This window comes from Spermophilus citellus (assembly GCF_964194105.1).
Source record: "Spermophilus citellus genome assembly, chromosome: 5".
Lineage (NCBI taxonomy): Eukaryota > Metazoa > Chordata > Mammalia > Rodentia > Sciuridae > Spermophilus > Spermophilus citellus.
The window spans coordinates 55,558,753-55,577,687 of NC_138186.1; the positions used below are offsets into that span (position 1 = coordinate 55,558,753).

The window sequence follows — 18,935 nt, forward strand, 5'->3', positions numbered from 1 at the left end:
GGGAGAAAAAAGAGTAGGAGAAAGAAGATTAGGAGAAGGTTGGATAGAGAGTTTGCTTCCGAGGCCCTTCTGATGGCCTTCAGTTCAAAGTAAGCAGCATGGCAGAGCATCACATTTTGGGGTCCTATTTTTTCTGGGTTCCCGCAGCAGAGGTGCCCATGCCATGATCTCAATGGCCAACAATGCTGACTGTCATAGAACCACGGGAGGCACTCACTATTCCTTATTGCTGTGACAAGTCTCACCAGCTACTGTGCGACCTGGGGGCCAGTCCTCACTCTCACCCTCCACATCCTGTGAGCAACAAAGCTGTGTCCACTCGACTTCCTAAATGCTTCTGCTACCTCACCTCTCTCATCATCCCTATCCTTTGGCCTAAACTACTACAATGTTCCCTTATGGTCATGTGGTCTTAGTGTCGATCTGCTCAGCACATGTCAATCAATTTGCCTCCCCAGGCTCTCACTCATCCCCCAGATACCAACCTTATCTGGCTTTTTGGATTCCTAAAATGTTCCTTTTCACTACAAAGGCCTTCAAAGCTGTTCATGCAACTGATTCCTTTTCCTTCCAAGATTCCTTCCACTCACACATTTACCCTCACTCCCCTTTTGGATCTTTCTAGTCTTTACTGCATGTAAGGTCCCTGGCATGTGCTCCCTGCTAATACAGAAATATAATTCTGTAATCAATTGTTGAGTGACTCTTCCTGTGTCACTCTGTAAGCACTCTGAGGTCAGAACTTGTGTTTGTCTATGTATGTTCTCATCTGTAATATGTAGGTAAATAATTCAAGCAGAGGATTTAACATAGTACCTGGTATATAAGGCCTATGTAAGCTTTGGCTGTAATAATAATTAACATTGTGCCTAGGACAAAGTATGTGCTCGATAATATGTTGAATTAAAGAGGAATGAATAAATGGATGGGTAAGAGTTCACCAATGCAGACAGCTCCCCTTTTCCCCACCCAGCTGCTATCTATAATAAATAGAGCAAAGCTGAATAGAAAACAGTCACAGAAAGGAATCAGCGATTTTCATTTCTGCTGCCATCATGATAAATGGTATCTTTGTTTTCCTGGATTTGAATTCATTGTACTGTGTTGTTGAAGAACTATTTAATGCAGGGAGATTTGGAATTAAGAGCTACAGGAATGTGATATCACAAAATATATCTCCACACTTCTCCAAGTTGTCTTTATTAATTAAAGCGCACATGCTTCTTAATGAACACCATACTCTGGTGGTTCCCAGGCTAGATCCTTGAGGAAGCCACACATATCAGGTAGTACATTCCAACAAATGTTTGCACAGAAAATGTTAACATGTTGCCAAAAAGGGAAAATTTCACCATTTTTCCCAGTATACACCACACTTCTGATTCTTCCATACCCTGGACAAGGCACCAGTCACATGACTACATCATGCCATGCTGGTCTAACAAGGGGAAACATACACAAACAGGCCTGGGCTTCTGGAAGGTTCTGTACTAGCAGTACCAAAAGCTAAAAAAGGGGAAGATGTTTCTGAGTTGGTCCAGTCATTTTGCTAATTTATTGCTCTTTAAGGTTGTGATAAAACTTTAAATACTTTAATTTTTTTTTTTACTTTAAAATTGTTTTGCTGTAGATGGCTCATTTGGATTTAGTAATAAACATGACATCATCTTGTTATTAATGTGACATTTGATCTTCCTTGTTCCTTCTTAAGGGCAGAGGAAGGTTTTTCTTTCCTGTCTCTAAAGTTCACTTTTCTACTCTGGACCTTTCCAGTTCTACCTTTGAATGCTATGAAAATTCATACTTTGTTTTTCTCAGTTCAGCCATTAATTTGGGAAACTAGTATTTAAGAGATTTGGGGAAATTAATTTGGGAAACTAGTATTTAAGAGATTAAGGGTAGGGACAGGGGATTATCAAGGATGGTGGAATTTGATAGACATCATTATCCAAAGTACATGTGTGAAGACACGAATTGGTGTCAACATATTTTATATACAACCAGAAATATGAACAATTTTGCTGTATATGTTTAATAAGAATTATAATGCATTCCGCTGTCATTTATTTTTTTTAAATCAATTAAAAATAGATTTGTTAGAAAAATACATTGTTAGTGTCTTCGTCCTTGCACATTTACAACTACACTGAAACCCAGTAGAGGCCATGAAAAACACTAGACATTTAATCAACTGACCTGATTTTTTGTGGAGCAAACTGGATCTGTTCCCGAGCATGCTGCAATCCTGGGACTGTGTCGGGGCTGAGAACAGTGATGTCCTCTGACCTTCTGGGTTTCCAGGTGGGAAGGGTGAGCTCTGGATGAGTCTGATTTCACCTCTGTCCACACTAGAGAAGTGGAGAGCATCCTGAGTTTTCTTCTTTTCCTTTTTTAACATGTTGACTAAAATATCTGAAATTTGACTTAAGGAATAAATGACTCATCCTAGATTATAATGATCAAAATACAAATGATCCAAATGCAGTTAATAGTCCCCAAACCACTTGCTCCTGAACACATGGTAAAGATTGACTAAAGGAAGATTTTAACTTTCCAAATTCCTACTACACAGTTGTGGACAATAAGGAGGCTATTAGTCTTCTACCATGACACTACGAGGTGAAAAATTAGCAAACTCAATGTTTTTCAAAATGTTCTTAGTTTAAATCAGATGTCTTAGATTTTTTATGAAAGAGTTAATAAAAAGTAAAGTGAATACTTTACTTGTACTAGGCAGTGAAGCTGTGCATATATCTGTGAGTATATAGGTCTTTTATCTGGGAAGATTCCCCTCTTTGGCTGAGCTGTGATTCAGTACCACCTTGTTTTATACTTTGTGAAGGTGTGTCTGGGGCTTGTTCAAACGGATGATGTCACTGAAATGGAACCTTGTAACTCCCACTATGGACATTCATGTTGTTGGTGGTCACTTTGACAGCACTACTATCTTTTGTTGATCTCCAGTATAATCTACCCCCACCTACTCCCATGGGAAATAGTGTCTTTCTCACACCTGTCACAATCTGAGCCTTCTGGGTCTACAAAGACAGATAAGAAAACATCCTCCAAACCCGACTGGGTAACTGTGATGCATCAAGAGCCTTTATTGGTTTTCAGCCTTTGATGAACGTAAGTTTTGAGATGATTAAATCTTAGCTGTTGTTTTTCCTTCTTCTGATTTTACTTACTGTTTACCTCAGCACAGCTTCCATTATGGGATGCTCTACAATGCCTGGGCACATTCTGGTTTTGCTCAGCGCAGTGAGATTGACAGGGCAGGTCTTACGCTCCTGCTCCTGAAGGATAGGAAACAGCTTCATCAAGTAGTCATACAGCTAATAAAAGAAGAGCTAGGATTTCAATCCAAGTATGGATTCAAGATCAGTATTCTGTCCACTCTGACAGCATACACACCATCATTTTGAATATGAGACTCAGATGGTGGAAACTCTGAATTATTCAGTAAAGAATCTAGTGTAGCCCCATGTGAATAGTGGTACCCAGATTCACCACAGTGAAGAAGGGAGATGATGTATGTCTCTCTTTCTCTCTCATTCTCTTTAAAAAATAAATGTATATGAACAAGCCTGGCCTGTTCCCTCTTTGTCATATCTCATTTCATCCCTCCTATAGGCACAGACATTCATAAGTCATGAAGCGGATTAAGAAGTTGGTAGGAGTATTTAGGAGAGAAGATCCTGGACTAGGATCAGGGCCAGGAAAAGAAGCAGAGCTCAGACTGGGGCTGAGGCCAGGACTGAGGTCCAGGCTGAGACCATCCCTGGAGATGGATGGGGTAAGAGAGAGGGAAAGGAATGCAAGGGTGACAACATTTGTGGACAGCACTCACAGACAAGGGCTCATGTGGGGGTGTAATTCACAGTTGAACCTACTGTTACTGGCTGAATAATAAAGCAGCTAAAACTTACTTGAATCTGACATACGGGGTCTGCTAATGCTCAACTAAAATTAAAGACTGAAGTTAATCAGGCAGCAGACTTACTTTGTATTTGGTTTGTTTTTACCTCTTTATTTCTGGATTTTCTTTACATAGATTACTTTTATGCATTTTGCACAATAGCTGAAGCTAAAGTATCTTTAGAAAATTTTAAAAATGAGCAAAAAATATCTGCTTATAATGAACTGACCAAAATTATTTCCTGTGTGTGTTTAAATGCTGAAAACGTCATGAAAATGTCAAGTCTTTTATAAGAAGCTTGAAAGATAAAACAAGAAGGAATACTGAAGAAATCTCAGGGAGTCCTGAGGTCTAACCCGCCACCAGGGGCTCTTTAGAAGTAACCACCTAGTATGCAACTAGGAGCAGCTCATGTCCCAGGGACCACCACCACTCTCAGGACCCCAGATATGCTGCCTCCTGGAGCCAATAAGAATTCTGTCTTGAACACTCATCTATTCCCACTTCCAAATTTGGAAACATTTGTAAGTAGAACCCAAAGTAGTAGATCTCCTTTTAAATAAAAGGTTACATTTAAATCAATCTCTGCTCTTCATAAGCTAAATACCATTTACCATTTCTTCGCCATGATTTGAGTTTCACCCACATACCAGCCACAAACTCTGGGCCATGGTAAGGCTGTGGTCAGCCCGGTGTCCGGTCAGCTAGCTAAAGATAACCAGCTAACTTACTGGCTCAGGACTGAACCAGAAAGAGTACCACAGAGTAGTCAAAAATTATATTTTCACAAATCTAATGTGAAGAGATGGCATAAAAAAGCTCATGCTTTTCTATAAACTGAAATGTTCTCTGTAGAGAAACTATATCAGGCTAAAAGTGAGGTCAAATGTTTCCTTTTGTAGCTACTCTTTTTCACTAGTGACGGCACTGTGTTTGCTAAAGGGACGTTTTACTTCTCAGTGGAAAGGGACAAGGTGATTGGGAGGAAGGGTGGGCCCCTGAGTGATGTGGCAGTGGGGAGTCACCTGTTCCCACCCCCCGAGTTTCATGGCCTCAGGAAGGATACTGATTTCATTATCCCTCTGCTTTAGAAGGTCTCGTAGCTTTTTATATTCTTCCTCTCTCACTGGATCTTGGCAGTCTGGCTCTTTGATTTCAGAGGAGACTATACTGTTCCTGAGGATCTTCTTGTCATTCAATAGTTTCTGTAAGTTGAAAGAACAGTTTTGCCCCTATGTCGCCATTCCAAATTTTCTTGTTTGGCTCTTTTCCCTTTAACAATTCCCTGAACATAAGCATGCCTTGTCCTGACTCCTTGAATTCACAGTCGCTTTTCTCACTCACTTGTCCCCCAACCCACCTGCCTTCCACATTCCCTTCTCCCCCATCTTTATCTCTCCTTTCCTAAATTGGGAAATTCTTCCTCAAACATTATCTCCTCTTGGACTCTCTTCCCTTTCTACGTAACACAGTTCATACTTTTATAGCCCTTATCTGTCTTCTCCATGACTCTTCAACATTGCCTTCCCAATCCTGGCCCACAGCAGACTCACAGACATGTTCGCTATCTTACAGAGGTATGAAAAAATACAACTACGGTAGAAGGAACATGTAACGATAACCCCATTTCCTCATCAGGAAAGGTAAAACCCAAGGCAGAGGAAAGTGAATTATAAGGATAAATAAAAAATACAATACACGATTCACTTGATATTATTTTAAAATTGTTTTTTGGAACACAGAACTATTCTGTGTAGAGGTAGAGATTCCTGGCAAAAGAATTTGAAGTCCATGGTTTGAGCTTATTTATTGGCAAGTAAGATCTGATCTCAGAAGAAAGTGGGTGGTGATCACAGCATTGGTTCAAAGCTCACACCATTTTCTGTGAAGCTGGGTCCTAACTTTTCAAGGCTTGGTCAACCAGAAAAGTTTTTTATTGCAGTTGGAACATGGCAGGAAATGGTTTCTACTGAAGGAAACATTTAAACTTACCTTTAAATGATGAAAACAGTGATGAATTTTACGCATATCAGCGCCAACCTCTAGTCTACTCTGTGGATCCTGGTCTTCCAAAAAGGATGTTATTAGTTTTTCCAGCCTAAAAATACATAATGCATGAGAAGCAAGTTTGAGCTAGAAGCTTTAGAAATTTTCATGGCCATACTAGGTTCATATTTGAAGTCCAGGATATTACTCTCACATTTTTACAGAAAATGGACTACAAAAATTAAAGGAGGAAAAACATAGTGATAAAGTGAAATCTATAACGATGCAATCACTTGGATCATTTCCAATGAACGTTCACAGGCAGTTTTCAGGAATGATTTGATTTCTACCATCCCTCCATTCTAGTCAAACTGAATTTATTTGCTCTTATATCTAGCTGTCATAGTGCTAGAGAAAATGATGAAAAATTATTTTTTTAAAAAAATTTGGTTTCATTAAAAATTCATGCTATGCAGCCCCCCTCCCACCCCGACATCTCAGTGATGCTTCATAGTTAATTCCTGGTTAATTTATGGTCTTTACAGTGGCTATTCTAGATCTTTCCATAACTCCTCAATCTACCACTACGTTTTCACTCTCCATCAATAAAGCAGCTTCTCACCAGAAGGAGAAAGTTAGGCTGATTCAAACAGATACCTCAGTTTCCTTCTCCTTCATCTCAGGGTGTTTTGCCTCACACCCAGGCCCTGTTCCTTCTTTTATTTAATTTGGATAATATCCTTCCTCCTTCTTAAGTCTAACCTCTTGCCTGGGCTCTTCTTGCTTCTTCTAGAGCTTCCTTGACTAATATTACCTGTTTTCTCTTCCCCGCCTATTAATCATCTCTCTGTGTGGACTCTTTCCTCTTTGCTTACAATGAGTTTCATATTTTTCCTATTCTAAGACAAAACAGAAAGCAAAATACGCCCCATTGGAGAGACCCTCCCACCACTCTATTTGGAAGTCCCACTTTAGATTGTAGCAGTTGAGTTCCAGAGTCTGTATATGCACCTGGCCTCCCACCTGCACCCCGCCTCCTTTAAAAGTATCATGAGGCAATTCTTGACTCCGATTCATCTTTGTTTTTCCCTCCCCCAGGTTTTAGATTTTTAATACAAATATGTTAATTATCTAATGCATTTCACCACATGAAAATCATTCCCTTTTATGTTGAGTTAGAATTCTTGGTAAGGAGGGTTTTAGGAGGGCCATCAATTTCTAAGATGCTACGTATCCTAACGCCACTGCAGCGTATTTTTCTAGCATTGCTATGAAAATATTTGCAGACTTTCAGCCTCTTTAAAAAATGAACACACCTTCCTTCCACTGTTCCTATCGGTCCTCTCAAGATATAATGATTTTTATCACAGAGTACCCTTGGATGTCCTTTTTATCTCTTTCTGTAGTCTGCAACATGGGACAGCTGACATTTGCAACTGTAAGATGATTCACATTGTCATTCTTAAGGAGATTCTTCAGTGGAGGGGCACCATTTGATGTTTGATATGTTTATTTATAGAACAGAGCTAATTCATTTCTGACACAATTATTAAAAAATTTTTGTATGCCAAGTATTACTAAAACACATGTTTATCATCAGCGGCCCCATATCAGCGGCCTTCTCTATGGTTTGACCAAAATTAGAAATTCAGCTGTGAGTGATGAAAAGGTAAAAGCTCCCACTCCCTTGCCACCCTTCCCATTTGTCTCATTTGCACTTAATTCCTGAGGTTCACTGTTAACAACTGAAATATATTCTTCTAGTTTTCAATGAAGCAGATACCTATATCTAATATATTCATTTGTGGATTATCTTTGCTTTCACAAAAATGAGATCACACTCTGGATAATGTTCTGCACCATTCTTTTTTTGTGGTACTGGAGGTTAAACCCAGAGTCTCCTGTGTGGTAGGCAAGTGCTCTACCACTGAGGTAGATCCCCAGCTCTATTTTATTTTATTTTAAGATAGGGTCTCACTAAGGTTGCTCAGGTGGCTTTGAACTTGCCATCCCCCTGCCTCAGCCTCTGGAGTATCTGGGATTACAGGTGAACACCACCATGCCAGCCTTATTCATCAAAAGACTATCACAGGTAATCTTCCACATCAGTACACATGTGGTGGAAGTGTGTTATTTTCAATGGCTCTGTAATACCCTAGACTGTGACTGCACTGCTACTATCATGACTGGCACAGAGGTAACGTGTTCCCAGTTGCCACCTTCCTCGAAACTCATGAGGAGGCATGGATCTACAATTGCCATTGAATGAACCTTCAAAAGATAGTACTGTTTATCGACTTGGACTTTCCCTGAGCCCTTAGCAGAAATTCTGAAATTTTTGGAAATTTCCATGACTTCTAGATTTCTGTGGAGTGAAAGCACTTTATGGTTTCCAGTGTCCACAAAATTTCTAGCAGATGAGATTAAGTGGTCAGCAACAGTTAATCAGTTCTTCCTTCTTGCTCTTTCTTTTTAATTTTTTTATTAGTTCTAATTAGTTATACATGGCAGAGTACATTTTAATTCATTGTACAGAAATGGAGTGCAACTTTTCATTTCTCTGGTTGTACACAATGTGGAGTTTCACCACATGTGCAGACATACATGTACCTAGGGTAATGATGTTTGTATCATTCCACCATCTTTCTTATCCTCACGCCCCCTCTCTTCCCTTCTTCCCCTTGGACCAAAGTTCCTCCATTCCTCCCATGTTCCAACCTCTCATTAGGATCAGCATCCACTTATCAGAGAAAACATTCAGCCCCCGGTTTTTTGAGATTGGCTTAATTTGCTTAGCATGATATTCTCCAACTCCATTCATTTTCCTGCAAATGCCATAATTTTATTCTCTTTTAGTGCTGAGTAATATTGCATTCTGTATATATACCACAGTTTCTTTATCCATTCGTCTACTGAAGGGCATCTAGGATGCTTCCATAGTTTAGCTACTGGGAATTGTGCAGTTATAAACATCGAAGTGGTTGTGTCACTACAGTATGCTGATTTTAAGTCCTTTGGGTATAGTCCAAGGAGTGAGATAGCTGGGTTAAATGGTGGTTCCATTCCAAGTTTTCTAAATAATCTCCATACTTCTTTCCAGATTGGTTGCACCAATTTGCAGTCCCACCAGCAATGTATGAGTGTGCCTTTTTCCCCACATCCTCACCAACACTTATTGTTGTTTGTATTCTTGATTACTGCCATTCTGGCTAGAGTGAGATGAAATCTTAGAGTAGTTTTGATTTGCATTTCTCTAATTGCTAGAGATGTTGAACATTTTTTTTTTCATATATTTGTTGATTGCTTGTATATCTTCTTCTGAGAAGTGTCTGTTCCTTAGCTCATTTACTGATTGGGTTGTTTGAGTTTTTTGGTGTTAAGTTTTTTGAGTTTTTTATATATCCTGGAGATTTGTGCTCTGACATGTGTGTGGCAAAAATTTGCTCCCAAAATGTAGGCTCTCTCTTCACCTTATTGATGGTTTCTTTTGCTGAGAACTTCTCCATAGTTGATCATGAAGTATATATTCTAGCCAACAGTCTCTGACAGAGGGCTGAAGGGGGACTGTTCACAGGAAAGCATTGTGAGAGACGAGGCTTCTGCTGATTTGAGCAGCCACTGGCAGATCCTTCGGGCTCACTGGGCTTGGCATTTCCATCGACGTGCCCATCTCACATAGTGACAGTATAGGATACAAGGAGGACCAAGACCATGAGCCAAAGAAATGGGTAAGAACTGCCTCTTGACTAAAATAACTAGATTTCTTTACTTGTTCTAAGGACTTAGTCTGATAAATGACTAAGACTGAAAATCAGGCCTTTGGATGTGCAGTTTTGTTCTCAGTTCTTAAGAACACAGAGCTTCTTTAGATAAGAAAAAAATTCCTTCACTTTCCTTCATACATTTGATTTATTGTTGAACTTATTTTCTTATCAAGAAGAGACTTGTTCTACTAATTAAAATGCAGAAAAATGCTTAATTCAGATGTTTCTGATGTACTTGCCCTACCAGTAGTTAAGATTAAATGAATGACCTCAAATTCTCTCATTTTCTTATCTCCCCAAATAGTTCCCAAGTTTATACCTAGTTCCTGCTCCCGCTGAGGGGTTTCCAGCTGCCAGAACCCTGCTGGACAGGGGCATGTTTACAGAAAAGGCTCTCCAAGGAGGCCAAGGCTCTACAGTGAAGTCTGTTCTTTAGGAGGAGTCCAAATCAACAGGAGACTTTCTATTTTTCACTAGGAGAAAAGAAGGAGGAGAAAAGAACCCTTGAGGAAAGGTAAATAAACGTAGATCATTCAGTTCTAATCCATACGGACAAGAAATATTACAGAGCATCCAAGGGTGTCTGGACACATGAGCTGGCTGAGGGCAGGCAGGGTGTTAGGGGTTATGTGTTGGGTGACATTCCTGTCTCCACCAAACTGCTAATGAGGGATCTTGGGTAGCTTGTGGCCTCATTCAGAACCCCATTGTATTATAAATATCAATACCCAGCCACATAATTATGATTGCCAACATTTCCTAGTATGTGTTTTACCCCCTTGTGTTTTACCACTACTCCCCTCTTTCTGCTCTCTATCCTTAAAAAAAATGAAGGTCTGACTACAGACATTGTCCCATGGAAATTTAGATTTGATGCATGAGTGAAAAGACAACACAAGCTTCTTAGAGTTGGCTTCTACCATTAGTTAGATATTCTTTTAAGCTATTTGCATATATCATGTCCGCAATCCTTAAAACAATCCTATGAGAGAAGTACTATTATTGCCCCTATATCATAAGCAATGAATTTGGAGTGCAATCTGAAGTTAAATATCTTGCCCAAGGTCACACAGCAAGCAAAGAAGCAAACAGCATAGCTGGTACTCAAACTCAGGTAGGCTGACCATAGAATCCAAGTTTTGAAGCACAGTCCTTACCATACTATAGCAAAGTTAATAAATGTATTTAAATATCATAATGGACCATGTACTTCTAAAATGGCGAACTCACCCCTACTCTTTGAGGAGGTAAGCAGGTAGATGAACTAACAGGAAATAATTGAGTGACAGTCACATAGATCTTAACAAGGCTAGGGGACCAGCATGATTTGTAACAGCAAAAACAGTTGGAAAAGAATTGGAATTTGCCACATTAGGAGATTAGGAAAATAAATGATGACATAGTTATGTACATAGTTAAGCAGTTGTTTTAAACGGTGGTGTGGTGGTATGCTCATGGATGTTAAAAAATACTCATGATATATATGGATAGGTTAGCAATGAATCCCTTGCAGGGATTCTGCAAGTACTCTTTAACACACAAAAAAGAAGAGACAAAAAAGAAACAAAGGAAGGAATGAAAGAAGGAAGGGAGGTGGGGTGGATCTGAAGCTTTTGGCTGGCTGCCTTTGGCTCAAGAACATTTATCATCTCCCTGAAGAAAAGCTCACTCTTCTGAAGTATTTTTGTAATTATGTTTATTAAAATAAATCCATCATTTGTACATTGAGGGTGATTAAGATATTCTCAAATAACTTTTGTAAAAATGTTTTTTTTATTGTTGGTTGTTCAAAACATTACATAGTTCTTGATATATCATATTTCACATTTTGATTCAAGTGGGTTATGAACTCCCATTTTTACCCCGTATACAGATTGCAGAATCACATCAGTTACACTTCCATTGATTTACGTATTGCCATACTAGTGTCTGTTGTATTCTGCTGCCTTTCCTATCCTCTACTATCCCCCCTCCCCTCCCCTCCCCTCCCCTCCCCTCCCCTCTTCTCTCTCTACCCGCTCTACTGTAATTCATTTCTCCCCCTTGTATTATTTTTCCCTTTCCCCTCACTTCCTCTTGTATGTAATTTTGTATAACCATGAGGGTCTCCTTCCATTTCCATGCAATTTCCCTTCCCTCTCGCTTTCCCTCCCACCTCTTATCCCTGTTTAATGTTAATCTTCTTCTCATGCTCTTTGTCCCTACTCTGTTCTTAGTTACTCTCCTTATATGAAAGAAGACATTTGGCATTTGTTTTTTAGGGATTGGCTGGCTTCACTTAGCATAATCTGCTCTAATGTCATCCATTTCCCTCCAAATTCTATGATTTTGTCATTTTTTAATGCAGAGTAATACTCCATTGTGTATAGATGCCACATTTTTTATCCATTCTATCAATCAACAAGCACATGAAAAAATGCTCAGCATCGTTAGCAGTCAGAGAAATGCAAATCAAAACCACCCTAAGATACCATCTCACTCCAGTAAGATTGGCAGCCATTAGGAAGTCAAACAACAACAAGTGCTGGCGAGGATGTGGGGAAAAGGGTACACTTGCTCATTGTTGGTGGGACTGCAAATTGGTGCAGCCAATTTGGAAAGCAGTATGGAGATTTCTTGGAAAGCTGGGAATGGAACCACCATTTGACCCAGCTCTTCCCCTTCTTGGTCTATTCCCTAAAGACCTAAAAAGAGCATGCTACAGGGACACTGCTACATCGATGTTCATAGCAGCACAATTCACAATAGCAAGACTGTGGAACCAACCTAGATGCCCTTCAATAGATGTAAAAATGTTTTATGGACATGTTCTTTTCAGCATGAGCTTCTAGAAACACCTCTCTGTGGTGCTGGTTGTGGGAAATTGGGGAGTTAAAAGAGCGTTAGGAAGAAGAGCAAACCTGAACTGGGGGTAGAAACCCTGGCTGGGCCTAGCACTGGCTCAACATGGGCATGTGCTTCGGGGAAGCCCGAGGGAGCATGGCTCTGTCCTCAGGGAACAGAGACAACGGGAGCGTCCAGCAGCACAGTGTTATTTCAGGAGCTTTGTTACAAACAAGGCCAGGGAGCACAAAGCACTGAGACCTTATCTTCTGACGTTGAACTGGAAAGAGCAAAATGGATGGAGAACACTCCAGGTGGTGAGGCAGGGCTGCTCTGTGACAGAACCTTGGAAAGGCCCGAGGTCCCAGAGGTGATGGTTCCTAACATCTCTGTCTTACCACTGATTTGGGGAAAAGGAGTAGATAGCGCATTACAAAGATCTAGGAAGGCATCTGACTTAAGAACCTAGCTGACATTAACTAGACCAAAAAGTGCTAGAATCTGCCTGAATTTTACCACGCATTTTGCCATTGAAGCTGGCTTCACGGGGATAGGTCGTCTCCCAAAGGGTTAGGTAGTGCCGAGGAACCCTTGTTACATAGTACATGAGCAAAATCTGGAAAAGAACTGGACATCGAAGGGAAGTTCAATAACTACTCACTTCTAGGACTATAACTAGATAAAAAATTGGAGGAATAGTTATATAATGGAAATAATTGATCCTGGTGATATCAGACTGGGGCTTACATGTTGTGTTGGATGAACTTAACTCACCAACTGTGCTGGGTCAAAACTTTGTTAAATTTGTGAAATAATGCCATGTCTAAAGTCTTAGGTTGATGCAGTAAGATAACACAAGGAACAAAGAGAGGGTATTGCCTGGCCTCTTAATGCCTTGCTAGTTTAAATGAGAACAGTGGATCAACCTCAGACGCATAAGCTGGGAGCCTTTTATTTTTATTTTTAATATATTTCTATTTTAAATTGACACATAGAAATGGTACATATTTATGGGGTACAGTGTGACATTTTAACACATACACAAGGTAATTGGCATAGCTGCCACCTGAGACATTTATTGTTTTTTTTTTTTTTTGTATTAGGAGCATTCAAAATCCTCTCTACTAGTCATTTTGGAATATTCAATTGATTGTTAACCACAATTTTCCTACCGTGTTACAGAATATTAGAAGCTATTTCTTCTATCCAGCTGTACCTATTAACTATCACCCCTCTGGGAGCCTTTTAGAAATGTGGATGGTCAGCCCCATCCCACACCAGCTGAATCAGAATCTACCCTTCCTGACGTGTCCCCACAATCTGTATGCACACTAATGTTTAAGGAAAAACAAGGCAATTGAAATGTATACACAAGAAGATATGCACATCTTTTCAGCCCTGGGAACCATAAGAAGTAAATTGAAATGTTAAAGAGGAGCTAACATCCCTTGATGGTCACCTATGTCCTGGGCACTGTACTAGCAACTTTACCCATGCTGGTCCATAGCCTTGTTAAGATCTATGTGACTGTCACTTTTCCACTTATCTAAGTGTGTGTGTGTGTGTGGGGGGGAACCCTAAAGGGTCTCTCATAGCTGGTTCTCTTGATAACTGCCTTCTCCCAATTATTATATTATTATTTTCATTGAACATCCATTTAAAAAGCCGGGCACTTTCTCAGGTGTTTTATTATTAATCTGCACCATAAGCCTATAAACTATTATCCCTCTTTCATAAGTGAGGATAGGAAAGCTCAGAAAAGTTAAGAAACTTGCATATTGTTACAAACAAAGGTAGGAAACTGAACTGCTGAGATTTGAAAACAGGCTTTTTGAATCAGCAATTTCCATTCTTTCCCTTCATACCACAAAGACTCTCTCAACTCAGAAAACTGTCTCCACTTGCTATAATGCCTGGCACACTACCTTTGTATTTTCAACTCAAAGCTTCATGCAGACTCTTTTTATAGTAAGTAAAGACACAGACAACAAGGTTGATGAGACAGCAAGTAAACTTTGGGTCTGCCATTTCAAAGAAGAGACTTCAACAAGCTGTAATGACGGGGGTGCTTGATATCCGATGGTGGCGGGGAAAGGAAGATGGGACCTATTTTAATTTTTCAGACAGATAGGATTCTCTTATGGGACGTGACCTTTTACAACATACAGAGTTGGAATACGTATAATTTTCAAAAGGAAAGTTCAAATAACAATAATAAATTCACAATTATGACTAATTACAATCCACAGGACATGAAAAACCAGGGGCTGAGATTGTGCCAATAGAACTGACCAAAGGAAACTACACAAATATTTTTTTGGGGTCAATAGTTTCATGTTTGTTTTTCTTTAGATTCTGCTGAAGGAATCATTCCCAATTGACTTAAAAGTAGTTACTTCAAGAGTTTTTCCTTTTAGAAGTCTCTGGTTAGTGATAAGTATTATATATATTGTATGCTCTCCTTGCCCTAACCAGTAAGGGAAAAACATGAACCCTCATGTGCAAGGAACTGAGCTCAGTGTCAGCCACTTTGCTGGAACGAGTTGTTTTTTAATAATAGTTGGGGGTCAGAAAGCTCATGGTTTTGGTGAAGCAGAAGAAATTTCTATGCTAAGTTTTCCTTCGAGATTTTTCTTAGTATGGCGTATTTCCTTCACTTCCACAAGAGCACTGTTCCATGGCACCCCAAATGCACAGATGCTCAACTTCTTGACAGTTTTAGTGTTTTGAAAGAGCAAATGTAAAAAATCAAAATGAAAATCTGGACTGGTTTACCTCCTGAATGAGGAAGACATGACCTTTTTATAGGAATTTGAATTCATGGTCATGTAATTCCATTTATGGAATTTTTAAAAACTATCTTGAAATAATTTAAAATAAACTAAGATGACTTTAAAGACATATTTTATAAGCTCTTTATAAATGGAGGGATGAAGGTTTTTGAAAGTTATAAAAATTAATTTTACTTTTGTCAATCCAGATTTTACATATTTGATTTACTTAGAGGTGTATGTATCTTATATGATCAAACATTTTAATTTCAGTAGACACAAAAAGGTTCAGTGGCTTAGAACAAATGTAAATAAGATGAAAATAGCTGACCTGTCTGAGAGAACGAAGGGTGGGTGAGATGGTGGAGGCTGGGCCACAGGCATGGCTGCTCCGAGCCTCCTGAGTCAGCAGGAGAAAAGTGTCATGGTTCAGATGAGGTGTCCCTCACCTCCAAACTCCTGCACTAGTGCAGAAATAGTCAGAGGAGAAGTGATTAGATTGTAAGAGCTACAACCTTATCAGTGACTGGGTGGTAACTGTAGGCAGGTGGAACATGGCTGGAGGAGGTGGGTTACTGGGAGTGTGCCCTGGACGAGTTCTTCTTCGCTGCAGCCCCTGACCTCTCTTTCTCTGCCTCCTGGTTGACATAGGTGGAGCAGTGCTCCTTTGCCACACCTTTTCACCTCCATAAGAGCGCATCCTTTCGCCATGGTGTTCTGCCTTATCTTGGGCCCAGAGCAATGGAGTCAACAGACCATGGACTAGATCTCGGAAATCATGAGCCAAAATAAACGTTTCCTCTTCTGTTTATTTTCTTGTTCTTGTCTTGGGATACAGCAGTGAAAAGCTCACCAACAGTAACACCATCAAGTTGCTATTGCTTCTTGTAGGAGGCCAAGGCTGATGTGCTGATACCCTGTCTGCTGGAAACAGCAGATTTATGTTACCAATGTGCTAGGAGGCATTGGGCTGATAGAGAACACAACAAAGCCAAACCACAACAGCATGCAGTAGAAGCGAGGTGGGGGTCTGGATGTACAACTGGGAGATTGTGGGCAAAACTAACTGAGGAGCCACAGTAATGGGAAAAAGAACCAAACCAGCTCAAGGTATGGGTGCAGCTAAGTATCTAGATGGGATTCATAAGGGCATTAGCAGATGCTTTGATGGAGTATCTGGTTCTTCAGATTCCCCACAAGTCCCATCTCAAAGGGACTCAGCAAACAGATGTGCCAGTTTCACCTGAAGAGTGTGAGAGCCCCTTCCAAGTGCTGCTGGTGATCAAGGAGTCACGGACCCTACCACCTGAGGCTGTGCTTGTGCTTTGGCCCTCCAGAGGTCATCTGCTATCTCTGTTCCTCTGCCTCTGCCCAGCCTGCCGTGGCTCAGCTTCAGGAAGCCTCAGGTCCAAGCAGTCCCCAGGTGACCACCCTACCCCAGGCCCTGACTTCTCTGAAGCCCACGGGTGAGCTTATTTACCCTAATACTTAGAGCTGCTTTGCAGATTTAGAAAGATTAAAAGTAATGAATGAATGAATTCCTGTATAAAGATGATTTTTGCCATGCCTAAGGCTAAAAAAAAAAAGAATATCAATCAATCAATCAACAGATATTCATAATTCCCTCTTTAAATTCTACAAGTGTCTTTTGAATCTGTTGTTTGCCATGGGCAGCCACTAAGTAAACCTGAGTACACGAGTCTACAGAAATCCATAAGAAATGGGAAGTCGACTTATTGGAAAGTGAATGGTGGTGTGGTAGGGGGGTACCCAGCGAGTCAGCAGGGTTGCTAGTGGCTGGAAAATGTGCAAGAAGAGTCACACCTGGGAAGGGAGCCGTGACAGGTGGCAGAAACAAGGTAGAAAAGGCCTCCACTCCTTCTGGCAGGGCAGGAAGGTCTGTGAAAGAGAAGCCACATTTCACAGACACCAAGAAGAGGGTGCTGCAGAGAAGCCTGGAGAAAGGACAGGGAAAGACACTGAGAATAAGGAAGGGCCACCAGAGAGCTCCTCTGGCCAGAGCGCTGGAAGCAGGGCAGAGAGGAGGCAGGACAGGACAGGGAGGAGGGGAAAGGAGAGAAAGGACCTCAGGGGACAAACCAGGGTGACCTGTAGGAAAAGTTACTGGGAAATTTTAAAAAATGGGGTGACTCTACCAAGCTATAGAGCTCCATGGTTAACATTTTCTGAGTTCATAGACTTTCCCGATAGTTCATTAACTTGAAGGAGTAGTGAAAACTTTATGTACCCTTTGCTCTACATTTCTGAACTCTTTTTCTTTCTGTTTTATATGAAATTCAATTTGTAGTCAACATTAAAGTTGAGCAATAAATATTTCTCAACTAATTTTTTTTTAGCAAAAATGTTAAATAACAGTCTTGATTTACTACACACAAATGCTGTGTGTGTGTGTGTGTGTGTGTGTGTACAAATTGTTAAAGTTTTAAATGATAGTTAAAAAGATTTTATTATGTAAATATACAAAGTCAATCCTTGTGGGTGTGTTTCCATTTCGTAACAAGTTATTTTATCCTGTCAAAAGGAAAATGGTACATAGATGTTTAGAAACACGTTCATTGAATCTAAAACAAATTGATTTAAATTGAATCATCCATTATCATTGAGTTCTATATTAAATTGAAGGTGAGTTTACAAGGTAAAGTAGTATCCTAAGATGCAATAAAATAATAAGGGGTATTTAAAACAATACATTAAATATTTAAAGAAAATTACCAATAAATTGTTAAAACAATGATACAGGATCTATATAAAGAAAAGTACAAATTTTAGACAGGGAACATAGAAGAGCACATCGGGAATCTGATCATGCTACTGAATGGTACGATATTGTAATCTCTTAATAAATCCATCAATAAAGTTCAAAGTAAACCTGATAAAAGTCCCAAGGCGATTTTCCAGAAAAATACCCATATACATACACTCTACAAAAATTTAGACACAATTTTGGTGGAGGGGTTCCACAGATCCCCCAAAATATATATGTGGACTCCACAGAACTCCTGCTGGAGATACACATATATATTGATATGGAAAGATGTCACAATTAAATGAAAAAAATACAGCTTGAAAATAGCAAATAAAGTCTGAGTGTATCTTTATTAAAATATATACTTATATGTACTCATTAAAAATTCTGAAGGGTCACAAGCAGATAATAGAGTGAGAATCACAGATCTATCCTTTTTTTAGTTCTTCTATCACTGTTGCATGAGGAACAAAAATTGTAAAGTTATATATATATGCATATACACACACACATATACACACACACACACACACATATACACAAATATACATATACCTTACAATTCAAAGGAAATTTAACAAACTCAGTAGATAACATTGTGAGTCTGAATGTGTAACTATTCATGTCCAGTTCCCCAAGGCCCGCGCCTTGGGAGAGAGATCCACCTTACTTGCTGTCGGGTTCTTGAAATGAAGTCCCCAGTGGAAACCCAAAGCTATTCCTTCAGCTGCTTCCAGATGGGTTTGATCTGTTGATATCATCTGATTACTGATTTTATGGTTCTGCTCACAGTGTTTAGTGGCTATTTCTGCATTTGTTTATCCATTCTTGGTGCAGGCTATCAGGAACCAGGTGTTAGGCATTGATGTAATTTATTATTTCCACAAGTGCACATTTTCACACTG

At 39.8% G+C, this 18,935-nt stretch overlaps 1 protein-coding gene across 5 annotated transcripts in view; it reads right to left on the bottom strand.

Moving 5' to 3' along the window:
- KIF6 (kinesin family member 6) overlaps window positions 1-18,935 on the bottom strand; it is a 400,202-nt gene that overhangs the window by 183,892 nt on the left and 197,375 nt on the right. For 4 of the 5 annotated variants that reach the window (XM_081295096.1, XM_081295095.1, XM_081295094.1 and 1 more), the window contains exons 11-13: window positions 5,912-6,017; window positions 4,986-5,124; window positions 2,197-2,412 (exon numbers count right to left, since the gene is read on the bottom strand). In XM_081295096.1, the coding sequence (XP_081151222.1) occupies window positions 2,197-2,412; window positions 4,986-5,124; window positions 5,912-6,017 (461 nt within the window). Of the gene's footprint in view, window positions 1-2,196; window positions 2,413-4,944; window positions 5,125-5,911; window positions 6,018-18,935 lie in introns of all 5 variants that reach the window. The other variant, XM_081295097.1, reaches the window with a different exon arrangement.